The sequence below is a fragment of the Perca flavescens genome, chromosome 7, assembly GCF_004354835.1.
Source record: "Perca flavescens isolate YP-PL-M2 chromosome 7, PFLA_1.0, whole genome shotgun sequence".
NCBI lineage: Eukaryota > Metazoa > Chordata > Actinopteri > Perciformes > Percidae > Perca > Perca flavescens.
In genome coordinates, this window is record NC_041337.1 from 515,066 (window position 1) to 531,157 (window position 16,092).

At 43.6% G+C, this 16,092-nt stretch overlaps 1 protein-coding gene across 1 annotated transcript in view; it reads left to right on the top strand.

Moving 5' to 3' along the window:
• The window catches only part of LOC114559162 (nucleolar protein 4-like), a 184,226-nt gene that overhangs the window by 41,850 nt on the left and 126,284 nt on the right, over positions 1 to 16,092 (top strand). The window contains exons 3-4 of the mRNA XM_028583657.1: positions 2,018 to 2,129; positions 8,789 to 8,895. Coding sequence (XP_028439458.1) covers positions 2,018 to 2,129; positions 8,789 to 8,895 — 219 coding nt within the window. The remainder of the gene's footprint in view (positions 1 to 2,017; positions 2,130 to 8,788; positions 8,896 to 16,092) is intronic.

The following is a 16,092-nucleotide window of genomic DNA, read 5'->3' on the forward strand; positions in this document are numbered from 1 at the left end:
CGATTTTGAAAGGAAAAACCTGGCAGTAGTATTTGAAATATTAATATCAGAGCTAGCAAGAGTCCGGTAAATGAATTTGGAAGCGATACCATTTTATAGGTCACAGGATGACAACATTATCAGCTCCACTGAATATTCTTTTCTTTTTCTTCTTTTCTCTGTCAATTTTATTACTTGTCCTTTTCATTTCATTTCCTTTTGTTTCATCTCAGGGCGCTTGATGGGACTGCTTTAATTCCTCGCTGACTTCATCCTAAACATAACCTCAAAGCTAAAATTATGTTTGAAATGAACAGGCCAACCTGTGGAGGCAGATGTAGAAATAGATAGAGTTAGTTTGCCTGTGCTGTTGGAGCTCTGCTGTCTCTGCTGATGACACTGCCCTCTTTTGGGAACATGTGGGGAGTGCAGCTTCCACCCATTGGGAGGAACTCTGTCTTCTGTTGGTTGTTGTTCTTGATTACTCTTCATCAATTCCCTCTCCTTCTTCTTCATCTTATTCAGAGATCTGTATATCAATATGTTTTTGTCTTCTTTCAAAGTATTCATTCTTTAGAATCTGTCTGTCAGACTGTCCTCTGTGTCCTTCTACATTATGAATACATAATGATATAAATATAGTGTATATACAGTATAGATAAAGCCAGGAGCTAGCGTACCATGCCACTTAGCTTCAGGTCTGAGTGCCACCAAAGGCTGTGAGTGACATTTGCCTTTGCTTTACCCCTCCTCTCCCCACCCCCCCCCCCCTCCCCACACTCACACACACACACACACACACACACGCTGTGCAGCAACCCCCATCCAACCACGCCGGCTATTTTCCACCCTTCCTCCTCTCCTCTTTTGTGTCTTTGTGCCTCTCTTCCAGAGAAAATGTTTGATTTATGCAAACGCATATAGACTCATATTCTCAGCAGCACTGATGAGTGAAGACACTCTTTAAAAAAAACATCATCTTTGACACAAAAATTGGGCCCAATTTAATATTTGGTGAAATGTAGACACCATGACTTGAATCATATATAACAGAAGATGTTTTCGTGGTTTCATAATTAACTGTACACATTAGATTTCTCAGACTGAAGTTGTTTTTGTGTATAGTACTTTGACAGATGACAGTACAGTGCAGCTGGAGCACTCTCACTCAGTGTTTTTGTAATGTCTTTCTGGGAAATATAGGAAATTACAACCTAGAATATGCATTTGCAACACCTCAACACAACATTAGTGTCAATATGCACTGCACAGGAGGGAAAAATATGACTGCATGTCCCAGACAGTCATACAGTATGTTTTGGCAGCTATTCAAATAATAAACATGCGCTTTCATCATTTAAAATCACAACTTGAATGTGAGTTGCTGCAAATGTTTCAGTATAAAATGCAGATGTCAGTGATTAGGATTTGTGGAGACCAAACAAAGTGAATATGGGGTGCAGCTTTGCCCAGATACCACCATTACACAAGTCTCGGTGACACTTCATTTGAAGGGCTGTGCATAAGACTGAGATGACTCTTTCATAACCATGACATGACATCAATCATGAACATGAAAAAGTCTTTATCAAGATATATATTCATGACACAATTATAATGCTCTCAATGCCTATGTAAAAACCAACCTCTTCATGACAGTGTAATGTAATGTTAACACATAAAACTAAATAGTTTATTAAAGTTTGATAATTAGGCCTGCCATGACCTATTTATGGCCGTTCTGTTATGTTGGTTATGTTAAGTTAATGTCAAGTTGTCATAACACAGACATCTTAAACGATTCCAACTTTGCATTAAAAGTGTCATAATTTACTGATTGACACTTACTGACATGGACATTCATATAGACTCCTTCATGTTCATGACTGATGTCATGTCATGGCTATGACAGTGTCAAGTCAATCTTATGCACATCCCTTAAAAAAAAACAAAGTGTTACCCAACTTGTTTTGTCATCAGTGCTTTGTCTGTCTGGACTGTCTGTCTGACTGTCTGTCTGTCGGTGTCTCTCTCTCAGATAGCCGAGACGTACGCCTTCCTGCCCAGAGAGGCGGTGACTCGTTTCCTGATGAGCTGTGGAGAGTGTCAGAAGAGGATGCACATCAGCACCACGGGACACGAGTACAAAGGTACACCGCTGACGTCTTCTCTCAGGACCTTTTTTCTACAGCAAACATCTTCAGTGCACTTTCATTTTTCAGGCACAAACAGGTGATGAGGGCTGTGCATTTGCTATAAGTGCACTATATTTCTAGCCTGGTAGACCCCAGACCCTTCTCAGTTGTAACCGAGAAGGGTCTGGGAAAGGTTCATTTCCAGATCATTTCCAGTGGATGCCGCTCAAATGCCTCTGGGCGCCATTGGATAGTCCTTCAACCAATCAGACCAACGATCCAGGTGACGCTTTTCACATCCAATATCCAACTAAAAAAAATGTGATTCTGGTTTTTGGTGTGGTCCCTCCACGCCCTACTATCTCCTTGCAGGTGTTGCATATTGCAAACTTGTTATCTTCTGCACACATGCTGAAGAATTCCTAAACAGCTGACATGTTGCAGCTTAACTCACCAGTTTCCAAGGAAAAAGCATAGACTGTATATAATGGACCAATAGACCCCGTGTCTCTGGACGGAGACCAGTGAAGGATATTAGAAGCACTTTTCTGGTGATCTCTAGCGTTACTGAGCAGCTTCCAACTGAGAGAGACAACATAAATGTGACGTGAGCAACGTGTCTGAAAGTGTGAAGTCTTCTGGTAGCTGTGCCGAGAGAAATCTCAATCATTCCCAATCTCACAGAGACGGAGAGCGTAGGTATATGTAAGGAGATAACATAAACACAGGCTAATTATTGATCAGTAACATGCTAGTTAACATTAGTAATTAAACCTAAACAGCTAATGGAAGTCCAAACTGCCTACAAGCTTCTCCTGTACTATACGGTAAGTCCTCTACTATATGACACAATCGTTAGCCTATTTTTATAAAAGCGTCTGCTACGGAGCCATAACGTGAGCTACAAGGTAATGGAGCCTTTTATACATTGTCGTGTTTCTTTAGAAATAAACAACGGACAAATAGAGTCTTTAAACACTTCAGATGTAAAGTTATTCACTGTCAAAGTGACGTCAATATGAATGCTAATCAGTGGAATGCTAACGGGAGGTGATCTCTTTGTAGCATCAAAATGGCGCCATAGGAGGTTCAAGTTCTGAAGCAAAGCTTACCCCCTTGGGAAAAAGAGACTGTTCTGTTGTGTCTGTGTATGCGTGCGTCCTTGAGAACTGTAACGGTACAGCTCCAAAGCATTCCCGGAAGGCGGCGCTACATTTGAGAGAATGTTGCGCGTCAAAAAGCTGGCCGACACCCAGCTTTATGCAAATGAATCCGTTGAACGCGACGCAACTGTCCAGTAGAAGTAGAGCACAGAGGAGACGGGGAGAATGTGGGATCCTTTTTCTGCTAGACGTTGCAAAAATGCTGTAAATTGAGGAACGCCCATCAACGTACAAATGAGGGGAGGCGTCGCGACACCACGCATCAGTCGTGTCGCAAAAGTGGATCTGTACCGTAACTCGTAGAACTTCTGTTGTCAGTTAATTGTAGTGTTGACCGGCATGAAATCGCCATATGTCAGACTGACCTGCAGCTCGCTGGTCATGGCCGAGCACGTGAAGCACAGCTTCGAAAGCCCACCTCAACGGTTGTGATTGGTGTAAAGCCCACCTCAACGGTTGTGATTGGTGTAAAGCCCACCTCAACGGTTGTGATTGGTGTAAAGCCCACCTCAACGGTTGTGATTGGTGTAAAGCCCACCTCAACGGTTGTGATTGGTGTAAAGCCCACCTCAACGGTTGTGATTGGTGTAAAGCCCACCTCAACGGTTGTGATTGGTGTAAAGCACACTTCAACGGTTGTGATTGGTGCCTTGATTTTGGGAACATTAGAAATGGGTTTGAATGGGCTCTTGGCCAGACTGACTTGCAGAGCAAATCTCAAATTTGCCAGAAGTTTGTCAGGGTTTACCCAGGGAGTTGAAGAGCCAGGCGCCCCTAGAGAGCGTCTCAGACAGAGGGTGAATACAGGTGCAGCAGCCATGGGCAGTGTGAGAAACATAAAGTGTTTTTTGAACATTAAAGCATGTCAACATGTTCTTGTAGAGCACCCACAAAATACAAGTATGAACCTGGAAATGCTATATAATATTTTGCCTTTAAAACTACTTTCTGCTAACAATCCCACAATGCAATTTATCAGACAAGGTGACGCTGGTTAATAAATGTCTGAACTCTTACTGACCATAGAGTGAACTACTAAGTATCTGTTATACAGGGAGGGAATGAGGGAGGGAATGAGGGAGAGAATTAGGGAGGGAATGAGGGAGAAAATGAGGGAGGGAATGAGGGAGAGAATGAGGGGGTGAATGACATTCATAAAGCATTGATTTAGAAAAAAACTGAAATATTGAGTTAGTAAGTTTCTGGCCGACAGCAGCGATAAGTCTTTTGTCAACGTGTGTAGAAATATGAAATGTGATGATGCCCTCAGTCATTCATCAGAAAAGATGTCAAAGTAGTTCACTTTGGACATTTGTAGCTGCCAGCCGAAAGACAACGTGCTGCCATTCATTTGACATTCCTCCCCATCTCTCCTCTCAGCCGCTGCCCACCCCCCCTTATATCCTGTACATATTTTCTCCAACTACTGGCACCCTGAAGGCCCCCCCTCCCCATCTTTTTTCACAGTTCCACCCCTCCTTCTGCTGCCCATCCTTCCATCCCCCCTCCAGCTTGTCCATATCTGGGTTTTCTCTACTCCTTAATCCATCCCTCCATCTTTCCACCCACCATCTCGCTTCCAGCTCTTCTTCTCTTTCTTTCTCCCAATAAGCCCCTCTACCCTGCTCCAAGCTTCCTGTCCCATCCCTGTATCCCTCTCCGCCTCCATCCTCCCTCCCCCTGCTTTATCGCCTCCCCTATACCCTCCGTCCATCTCTCCATCCTTCCCTCGCTTCCTCCCCCTCCCACCCCCCATCCCCCGTTTTTTCCTCCTCGTTCCTCATTAAAAAGAGGAGTCATTGGAGTGTCCTGTCTCTCCCCTCAATTAGCCTAATTAATGGCTTTTAACAAAGAAAATGGCCCAGGAAACGAGCTCATCTTCCTCAGAGTCGGGGGAGAGAGGGCTGTGGGGGGAGAAAGAAAAGGAGGGAAGGTGAAATGTAAAAGAGAAAGAAATGAGAGTCTGTACAGAGGAAGTCAAAATAAGATGTGGAAGATGAGGGGTGAGAGGGGAGTCCTGGCAGGGAGAGGTTGCCTTCAATGTCACAAATTGATTTTTTTTACATTTGCATTTATCCATAACCAAATACCAACAAAAGCCTCTGTGCTGTTGAAAAATTAATAATTTTCTGAATCTGAGGGAAGAACTTTTGAAATCATGTAATGTGAATTAAAACACAGCATCGGTCTGTTTGCTTTGACCAGCTGGCCATTGATTAAAAATAAAATAGAATAGAAATAATTTAATTAGAAGATGAAGTAAGCTGAGCAAACAATCACACACACACACACACACATACAGACACACACACACACACACACACACACACACACACACACACAGCTCATTGTTATGACCACACTGGATGCCACTCAGAAAGAGAGCAGCTAATTGCCTTCCTTCCCTGTGGGGGTTCGGCCTCCCCCCACCCCACACACACACACAACCTCAGCCCCCTTTATCTACTCAGAAGTGACTCCCACTAAAGTTCAGCTGTGAATTATTAAATGCAATTAATCAGCGTGGACCAGAACCATGCTTAATTGACACAGGCAGCAGGCTCACTGTGTGTGTGTGTGTGTGTGTGTGTGTGTGTGTGTGTGTGTGTGTGTGTGTGTGTGTGTGTGTGTGTGTGTGTGTGTGTGTGTGTGTGTGTGTGTGTGTGTGTGTGTGTGTGTGTGTGTGTGTGTGTGTGTGTGTGTGTGTGTGGGTGTGTGGGTGTCGGTTAGCGGAAGAGTTTTCTAGAGTTTTTCTTTATCTGACTCAAGAGACTAAGAATAGAGAATATTTTTGTAATTTGGGGTTTTATAAATAAAATTGACGGATTGAGGACATACGCTCAATACCAACAATCAACTTATCTACAGCTTCATGTTGGCGTCATGATGTTCGTCCATAAACATATAACATAAACAAGGGAACATCAGGTTTATGTTCATAACAAAGAGGAACCAAAGAACCAGAATAATAAGTGATTGTTGTGGGGAAAGGGGCATTGTGTACTGTTTTATGTATCTTGTCTTCTTCGAGAGCTTTACTTATGCAGATACATTTGCCTTGACTTCATCGATCTAGACTCCATGTTTGGCCTCTCTTCATTTCATTCTGCTTAACCTTGCAGTGATGAGGAGCTGCTGGCAACAGTTTGTTACCCCTTAGTCTCGCATTGCCAGTCTGGCTAGTCCACACAGCATTCCTGGATGGGAGAAAAACGTGCTCTGGTTTATTGGCATTTCTTTAAACCAATCACAGTCATCGTGGGCGGGGCTAAGCTCCAGATGGTGCCTCTGCTAAATAGTTTCAGGAAGGAACTTGTTTTGGTGGAACATGTGGACGTTCAAAAGTAGTTTTAGTCGTGTGAGAGAAAACTCCGATTGGACAGATAGTCTAGCTAGCTGTCTGGATTTACCCTGCAGAGATCTGAGGAGCAGTTAACCATAGTCCTCACAAATCCACCGGAGGTTAGAACAACAACACAGAGACAGAGGAAGGGGACGGACATCCCGCCGAAAATGAGGGACATCCAGCGGAATTTCCAGCAGCACCTCGGAAGTGGAATAATAATAATAATAATAATAATAATAATAATAAGTGGATATAGACTAGTAAGCCATTAACCCCTGCAGTCATCTCTGATTCGTCAGGTTCAGTTGAGATTATGAATAAACTACTTTTAAGATGGGGTGGGCAGTTTTGTAAAAACTCAGCTCTTGTATTGCAACTCTCCCCTCTTTCCATAAAATAACTCATCTGTATTTGTAGAACAGCCAATAGGAACGTTCTCTCTCTGAAATGACCAAAGTCTCCTAAAGCCTAAAAACAGAGCCAAGAGGAGGTGCAGAAGTCTAGTTTTCTCTCCGACCAATTGAATTATAATATGCTGAAAGATTATTATGGAATCTTTACCCAACGGTGATAAAAAAAACTCCTATTAATATTACATGTCATTTAGCTGACGCTTTTATCCAAAGCGACTTACAATTGCTACATATGTCAGAGGTTGCACGCCTCTGGAGCAACTAGGGGTTGAGTGTTTTGCTCAGGGACACACTGATTGATGTATCGCATTAAAGCATATTTAAACCTGCGTTTCCTGCTCACACTACACTTATTTAGACCAACAAAAGTATTCGTAACATTGGTTTCTTTATCTAGTTTTGCACAAATAAGGGAAAGCGTCTCTCGGCCAAGATGAGCGTTGTCCTGACTGAGCAGGGGTCCAGAGCCTCATGTTGAAGACCGCTTTGTGTCTCATAATCAGTCAGTTATCACAGTGTGTCCCTCTCTGGAGGATACATGCTCTCTTTCTCCTGTCCTGGTACAAGACTATCAATCACCAATCAATGATGACGGCCCTGTCTATTCTGCTAAGCCGTATTGATCTCGCGACTCGTATTCATGTCCATTCTGTAGACGCTCCAGACGTTAGACATGTCCTTGCCGAGGTCAGTAGATAAACGAGTGAAAGGAGAGGCAGAGGAGGGACGTGTGGGTGGAGATGTGGAGATAGTGTGGCTTGTCATGTGCTTTTATTTTCCGTTTCCTTTCTTTCCTTTTAGAAAAGAGCTGCATGAAATGGGGAACAAACTTTCGCAGTGTAAATATTCGGACAGAGAAGGAGAGTTCCACCTTTTAGTTTATGCTCTCTTTAGCATCTCTTAATGTGTCAACTTTATTTATATAGCCCGATCTCACAAATTTACACTTTACAATCTGTACAGCATACGACCCAGTCCTTTGACCCAGGATTCAGATAAAGAAAAACTTTTAACAGGGAAAAAAAAACCTCTGTTTGGATGAATAAACGTACAATAGACCACCAAAATAAAATGACCGTTTAGATAATGAGGATGTGAAGATGAATTGGATTGTAAAGGGAGAGATGAGAGGAGAAGTAACTCTCCTGCAGGATGAAGATCCAGATGCAAACGACTGCAACGAGCCAGTTAGTCGTTATTAATAAACGACTAACTGAAAGTTGAGATGATGATGTTTTAAGTTTGGATTTAAAGGCTCCAACAGAGTCCGACTGCTTCTCTTTGTCTGTGCTGCTGGCCAGCTCTAGAGGGTCCTCTAGTGTCGGCTCTCTGACAAGGCAGCCTAAAAACCACCAGCATTAACTGTCGGTGGGTTTAAGAGGAGACCCAGCAGCTGTCAGTGCAAGGGGGAGAAAAGATAAGAAGAGGGACATTTTGAAAAGCTTAAATTCAGAAGATGTTGATGAAATAAACTGTGTACAATACAGCAGCGCGGTAGTAAATACCAGTTCTTTAAAGCTGTCAAAGCTTTTCATTCAACAATCCTTTAGGAGTCTTCTGTTGTGGTGATGGACCCATTTAGTGGCATGTGGTGCTTCCCCTGTTTGTATTGTTAAAATGTATAATATATATGTTAGAATAACTGCTGCAGAGCCTCCTCCACTTTCCCCAATGTATTTTAAATATCACAGGTAGAAAAGGGAAAGCTGGTTGTCACTGCTTGATGTTTGTCTTTGCTCCTCTCCTCTTCAGAGAACGACAGGCCGAGCTCTCTGGTGCTGGAGGTGATCGACTACAACATGCCTCTCACCACCACCTACATGAAGCACATGAAGCTGCAGTGCATGGGCAACAACAAGGTACGTGAGCTCACTGCGACACAGCTGCGTGCTGTTAGACAACAGACACCCTGGATCTGATCCCGGGCTCCGGTGTGGGGCTGCAGCGCAAAGTGTTTCTGAATGTCTGTTTGTCTCTGCTGTCAGACTGTGTGTGTGTGTGTGTGTGTGTGTGTGTGTGTGTGTGTGTGTGTGTGTGTGTGTGTGTGTGTGTGTGTGTGTGTGTGTGTGTGTGTGTGTGTGTGTGTGTGTGTGTGTGTGTGTGTGTGTGTGTGTGTACCGTGAGAGCACAGGGATTTCTTTGAGGGTGGATCATAATGTAAATCTTGACAGAGCAGCAGGTTCTTTTGTACACTGGAGTGTTGAGTACAGGCCTGTAGGAGGAAACCGCGAGGCCCACTAATGCCTCGCTGGGAAGACAACTCCCACACACACAAACCGTCTCACAATTCAAACACTGGAATGGAAAAAAAGATGTGTTAGTGTTTTCAGTCACAGACAGTGGTCAAGATCAGTGGACCAAAACCATTATTTTCTGTGTTGTTGTTGACTGTGTTGTTTGTGTATTCTCTGCACATAATGTACTTTTACTAAAAGGTTTCTCATGGATATAGAATTAGAAGGACTGGCACTAGCTCATTATAAATTAATTTCCAAGTATTTTATAAATCAATTGCAAAGAAACTCCCGCACAGTGTCTAACTTGCTAAAATAAATGGAATAGCTGGTTTCGGTACTAGACCATTATCAGGCAATTGTTGTTACATACTGAGAAGCCATCTTTTGTAGGATGTCACTCTTTGACTGCACCAACTTCCACATTAAATAAGGCGCAGTTACATTAACATTCACATTTCCATTACTATAAATAGAGTTTAAGCTTAAATATTGGTGATAGGTGCAGCCAAACAGTCACCTTCCGCAAAAGATGGCTTCTCAGTATGTAACACAATTTGCCTGATGATGAAACGTTGCCAGCTATTACATTTATTTTTGCAAGTGAGCCCCTTTTTTCTTTTTTCTGCGTTCCGGAGGCTCCGCGACCCCCGCCAGCAATCATTTAACCATTAAAGTCAATGCTTGATGTTCCACCAGCCGCTCCGCTAAAGATGCGCAGCAGGTCTATTTTCACGCGAGCCGCGGGGCCTTTGGACAGCTGGGCAGGAAGTGAACCAGTGAGACTATCCAGTCAGTTTACAAAAAGTACTGTACTCTACTGTACTATGTCAAAGCACTTTGAGTGGTCGTTAAGACTAGAAAAGCACTATATAAATACAGTCTATTCACATTTACATTTGAAACCCAAATCTGATGAGTCCTGCTAGTCAATTAGCAGCATTGTTGCATGTGGAGGAAACAGCTGCAAGAGTTCTGCGTTAGGGAGGCGGATCAGCTCCTTGTTCTTGGCTTGGCTGCTCAGTGTGTGGGTGGGGGTCGTGATTGGTATATAGCATATACAGTAGTTTCTACACAGAATCACTCCACCCTGTACCACTGTTACTATCAGTGTCACACACTCGCTGTCAGTCATATAGTGTGTGTGTGTGTGTGTGTGTGTGTGTGTGTGTGTAACGGATGGGCGAATAGAGGGTTGAGCTCGTTCCATTTAAGCCAGGCCCCTGAGTGTCTAGTTAATTAGCTGAGGAGAGAGGCACTGATGTGCCAATTTCCACTGGAATGCCAATATGTCTGTCTGTCTGTCTGTCTGTCTGTCTGTCTGTCTGTCTGTCTGTCTGTCTGTCTGTCTGTCTGTCAGTCAGTCTGAAGCCAGGAACACACTGGAGAAGTGCAGATTCGTGCCCATTTCTCCGCGCCGGTCACAAAGTGATCCTGCTCCTCTCCACTCTACAGCGTGGCTCTCTCTCTCTTTTTCTCTTTCTCTCTTGCTCCTTGTGTGTCTTTGGTAGTCTTCCAACAACAACCCCCACCACTTCCAGTTAGGCCATTTCAAACTGTGTGTGTGTCTGTGTGTGTGTGTGTGTGTGTGTGTGGGGGGGAGGGGCACTCTCTCTGTCTGTCTGTCTGTCTTTCTCTCCTGCCTGTTCACCTGTCTCACTCTAGTCACAGCTAAGAAGTCAAGACAGCCGAAATCACCGTAAACTTGGATGTTTTATTTTGAAATGTGTTTTATTTTGTAAAGTACTTGACTGCACTGTGGCTTTCCTGTGTTTGATGACCTACCTAGCTTGACAAATGCACACACGCGCATACACACACACACACACACACACACACACACACACACACACACACACACACACACACACACACACACACACACACACACACACACACACACACACACACACACACACACACACCGTCACACCTGCAACAACCTCAGTGACTCTGTGTTGTGTTGGGCAGGCTGTTTGGAGACACCGTGTCGAAGCCATTCTAATGACTTGACACTGACATGTCAACACAGTTCTCATCATTAGCCTTATGTTAGAATCCAGCAAAGAACAAAACCAACCCATATTTTCTTTGCGTGTTTTTCTTACTAATATCCAAGCATTGTTGTTGAGCAATTTTAATTTCACTCCCCAAAAAGCACCTTTCCATGATGTAGTCCATACATATAAATGCAGTCCCATTTCCCATTCAAAAACGATCTCCATCCACACGAGAGTTTAAGCTCCAGTAGCAGAACTAATGTAAAAACGAGGTGAAACTGTCACTGAAAGGTATTTAAGCCTACCCTACCAATAAGTCTGATTTACGAGGGTGTCTGCGTTGTTTGTTTTTTTGGGGTGCTCGGAAACGCCAAAGTAGTGTGGACGCGAGATGTTAACGTAGCAAAGGATATCCGTTCTCAAAGCAAAATGTAGGGTAGATGTAGCCTGAGTTTGAGCCTTTAACTCGCTGCTACTTGGTGCCTGTAGTAGAATAAACTACAGGAAGTGAAATGGGTTGTGTACTAATACCACTCCAGGATCAGAGTCCAGGTTAGTATAGTTGTCTGCATTCATGTCAGTCATGGTGAAACTTTTAAACCAGCATCAGAGCTCTGAAATAAATAAATATGCAGCTGTGGCTCAGGACGTAGAGCCTGTAATATCTAGTTCCCAAATAACATATTGGATGCAAATTGAAGTGTAAGTGTAGTGTTTGTGTGTGTGTGAAAAGACCATAGTGCTTTGTGAAATAAAGCAAAAAATATATGTATAAAGAAAAAATAATAACCCATTATTATTCTCTATTTAGTGTGTGTGGATTTGATTCTTACCTCAGAACAAATCCCAAAGAAGAAAGGTGAATGTCAGAATCTTGGTAAAACTGTGTAAAAGTATAAGCCCTACATTTCTTCACTTTAATACTTATTGGCCAAAATATAGCTCAAGCTCTGAGGGAGAGTATTAAGTTGCTGCAAATTTTTTGAGTCAACGTTTGAGAAGCTGCTTTGGGCCATTCACCTTCCAACCTCATCCACCTCCACCCAAACCAGCATACATACTGTACAGTATCTGTCAGACCAGACTGTCTTTTCTGAACCTGTAGCTTAGGTAAAGGTGAAGTTTTCGCAAATAATATTGTGTGTGTGTGTGTGTTCGCATTAGGATGAGACTGTGCTGCAGAAAGATTACAGTGTTCGGCCCAGAGGAGCAAAAGTAGCGACAGGAATAGAGAAACAATGACTCACTCACCTATAGAAATAACATAGAGAGAGAGAGAGAGAGAGAGAGAGAGAGAGAGAGAGAGAGAGAAAGCAGACCGAGTGCAGGGTAGTTCAATAGCCTAGCATTCTGTGAAAAGAAGGTCTGAGTCTTTTGTCCTGGTTGTTGTTATGAGAGAGAGAGAGCGAGAGAGGATGAGAGGATGACAGGGAATAAAGGGAGAGAAGGCCGTCTGTACTTTACTCAAGAGAGAACATGAGCCAAAGGAAAGACGAAGAAGAGAGAAGGATGTATTTGTGATGGGTGAAGTATGAATTCTCCACCGGCTCCATTAGCACTCATCCCAAGCCTCCGTTCATCTGCCCATCCCTTTATCTCTCCCTCCATCCGCCCCCCGTCCCAATTCAATAAGAGGAGGAAATTACCCAGGATGCTTCCTGGCAGAGAGGGGGGGGGGGCTGCTTCAGACAATGTAGAAACGGGTGAGGAGTGAGAGGAGACAAGAAAGGGGGAGGAGGTGAGAGAGATGGCAGGGTGGTGGCTCTGTCTGGCTGAGGGAGGGAGGGAGGGGGGAGGGAGACTCAAGATGGGAGTAGGTGGATGTGCTCCGCCGGGTTTAAAATAAAATGAGAAAATGTGTAGGTGACGGTGGGATGCACGGAGGAGGAGAAAGGGAGGGGGTTGGGGGAGAAATCAGCGAAGGAATTAAAAAAAGGAGAATGAGGTGGTTCATTATCGTTTATGGTCTCCCCCTCTCCCTCTCTCTGCCCATTATTTCAGCTACCTCCGGAGCAAAGACATTTCATTATTTTTGGGAGGAGGGGTGTGTGTGTGTGTGTGTGTGTGTGTGTGTGTGTGTGTGTGTGTGTGTGTGTGTGTGTGTGTGTGTGTTTGTGTGTGTGTGTGTGTGTGTGTGTGTGTGTGTGTGTGTGTGTTTGCAGAGGGGAGATAGGTTGGGGGTTGGTTCATTATAATTACTAAAATAAAATCCTACATTTGGAGATAAAAGGTTCGTCAGTGGAACAGCCTTGAAAGTGACCAAAACCTTTTTGTCCACAGTTTGTAGGCTGGAAAATAACAGCTGACCTACAATCACCTTGTCTCTTTCAAATCTCTATATAAACAGTAAGTAAACAATAGGCTGGCCACAGAACTCAAACTACAATTTCTTTCAGCCATTCAAGTGATCATAAAGTAATACAAAATCCGGGTCTGATTTGTGGGTGAATGGGATGTTCTGTGCAAAGCATCTAAACTTCATCAGCCATTTGAAATATTGCAAGTGACCCTCAGAGCCTCCCACACCTCCAGATCCCCGTGGCAGAGAGGAACACCTGAGCCACTGCCGCCTGTCATGGCGAGTGTTTGGCTCGGGACCCTGAGGAAGCGCGGTGTCGAGCGTAAAGCTGCTTGTGTGGGCGGTTGTCGAGAAAGCTGCAAGCAGCAATAACGCAGGCACTGGTGTTCAGAAAGGGCGTAAATCATCAGCATAAATTTAAATACTTTGTAGACACGAGTCAAAGCTTGCTGAAAAAGATAAGGCAACTTTGTTTATATGTCACATTTCAGCAACAAGGCAATGTAACGTGCTTTACATAAAACATTAAAGAGCAGTTAAAGGTGCAGTAGGTAAGACTAATAAAACTACCTTTCTGTGGCATTAGCTGAAACTGAGCCTATGTTTCAGTAGAACTACATGAAGCAGGTCATTTAAAATAAATCCAGCTCCTCTGGCTCCACCTAGAGCCTGGACTGGGATTTACAAAAATCCACCGCTCCCTGTTCAGATGCACCAATCAGGGCCAGAGGGGTGTCTAACTGCATGTCAATCACTGCTCATGCACACACGTTCATTCTCTCTTGTGGGGGGAGGGGCTTAGGAGACCGTTTTGGGCTTTAGCAGAAAGGGGGGAGGGACTGAGAAGTTGTCGATGTTCACATTTTTTTGGCTAAGTCCTGGATCTTCACAATCCTACCTACAGTACTTTTAAAAGCAATTAAAACCATTCATTATAGAGCATATATAACTAGCTAAGTGCACTGTCAGATATGTACATGACTAGATTTAATAAAAGGCAGCATCAATCAGAAAAGACTTTAGCTTTGATTCAAAAGAACTGAGAGTTTCAGGTCTTTGGGAGTTAGGTCCAGATAGGTGGTGAATATATGTGGTTTAGTTCTGACTCTGAGTTGACCCAGGTGGTTCATACTGGAATGTAGCAACCGACCAGAGAACTAGTTGGGCCCTTAACCATTCAGTGCTTTATTAACCAGCAGCAGTATTTTGAAGCCAGTGTAAAGAGCTCAGAAGTGGAGGGGTCTCTTGGTCTCAGTGAGGACTGGAGCAGCAGTGTTCTGAATCCGCTGTAGCTGTCTGATTGATATTTTAGGGAGACCTGTTAAGACACCGTAGTAATCGAGTCTTCTGAAGATATAAGCATGGACAAGTTTTGAATTTGAATTTGAATTCCATAGTTCAACATACATCAGCACGGCCATAACTGGTTACCTTCCATATTTTACTAACCAGCTGAAATTAGACCCCAAGATAATGAATGGTAACCTGCCAAATGGTCTTGTTAGGTCAACAGTCTGTGAATGCATGAATACATTGTGAAATGTCTAAATACATCAGAGCTTTTAGCTGACATCAAGATCACACGTAAAGTGCCGGTCAGCCTCAAAGCCCTCTGGGTGGCTTTGCACAAGGGGCACGACCTTTATCACGTCTTATCCTCTCACCATCTGCCCCGACTCTCTCCAGTGGATACTGTCCAATAAAGTAGAGACGCCAAGGAAACAGCCCTGGAAGAAAAATCCCCTTGATGGTTTTTAAGTGCACAGCACACAGTATGTGAAGCATATGAAAGCCTCATGTCGAAGCACTGCTTCACTTATACCCTACTTTCATGCACCATCTGAGGCAGCACAGATGAGACCAAGGCCTAGTCCACATGTACATGGGGATTTTGGAAAATCTCTGCAAAAACACATTGAAGTGCTGTAAATATAAGAGCATACCAAACCAACAAGCCATGTTGGCCAATCAGAAGCCAGAAAAAAAGCTATTACTGTACCAGCATCCTACCTGGCTGCAGTGGAGCATGGATCGCTCCGTATAGCATAACTACTAACACCTCTGTCCCTCAATATAGTGGAGAAGTAACTGTACACTGATGTATAAACATGTATAAAGTCCTGTTAGCGGTTACACGTCTGCTATTGCATGAAATGTTGCCTCCTTTGTGACGCCTCACAAAGGACATAGATGTGGGAAATGACCATTTTCAATTTACTCAGATATTGGGTTGATTTTGGTGAAGCCCATATTCTGTGTTTTCAAGTTGTGATCACCTTACAATCATCTGAGAGTTAACATAAAGGGCCATTGTACTGAGGATGCTATAAGGAGTAGCCAGACCCTCCTCCACAGCACTGTGGAGTAAGGTCTGGCTATGCGAGATAATGATGTAAGCAACCCTATCACAATGTTTGTTTACAATAACTTTTAGGTAAAAAACTCCTGCGTCCCGTACGTACAATCAGAGCCCTGAATGGACAGCCAGCCTAAGCCCTGAAATGCTGTTTTTATCTCAAACAC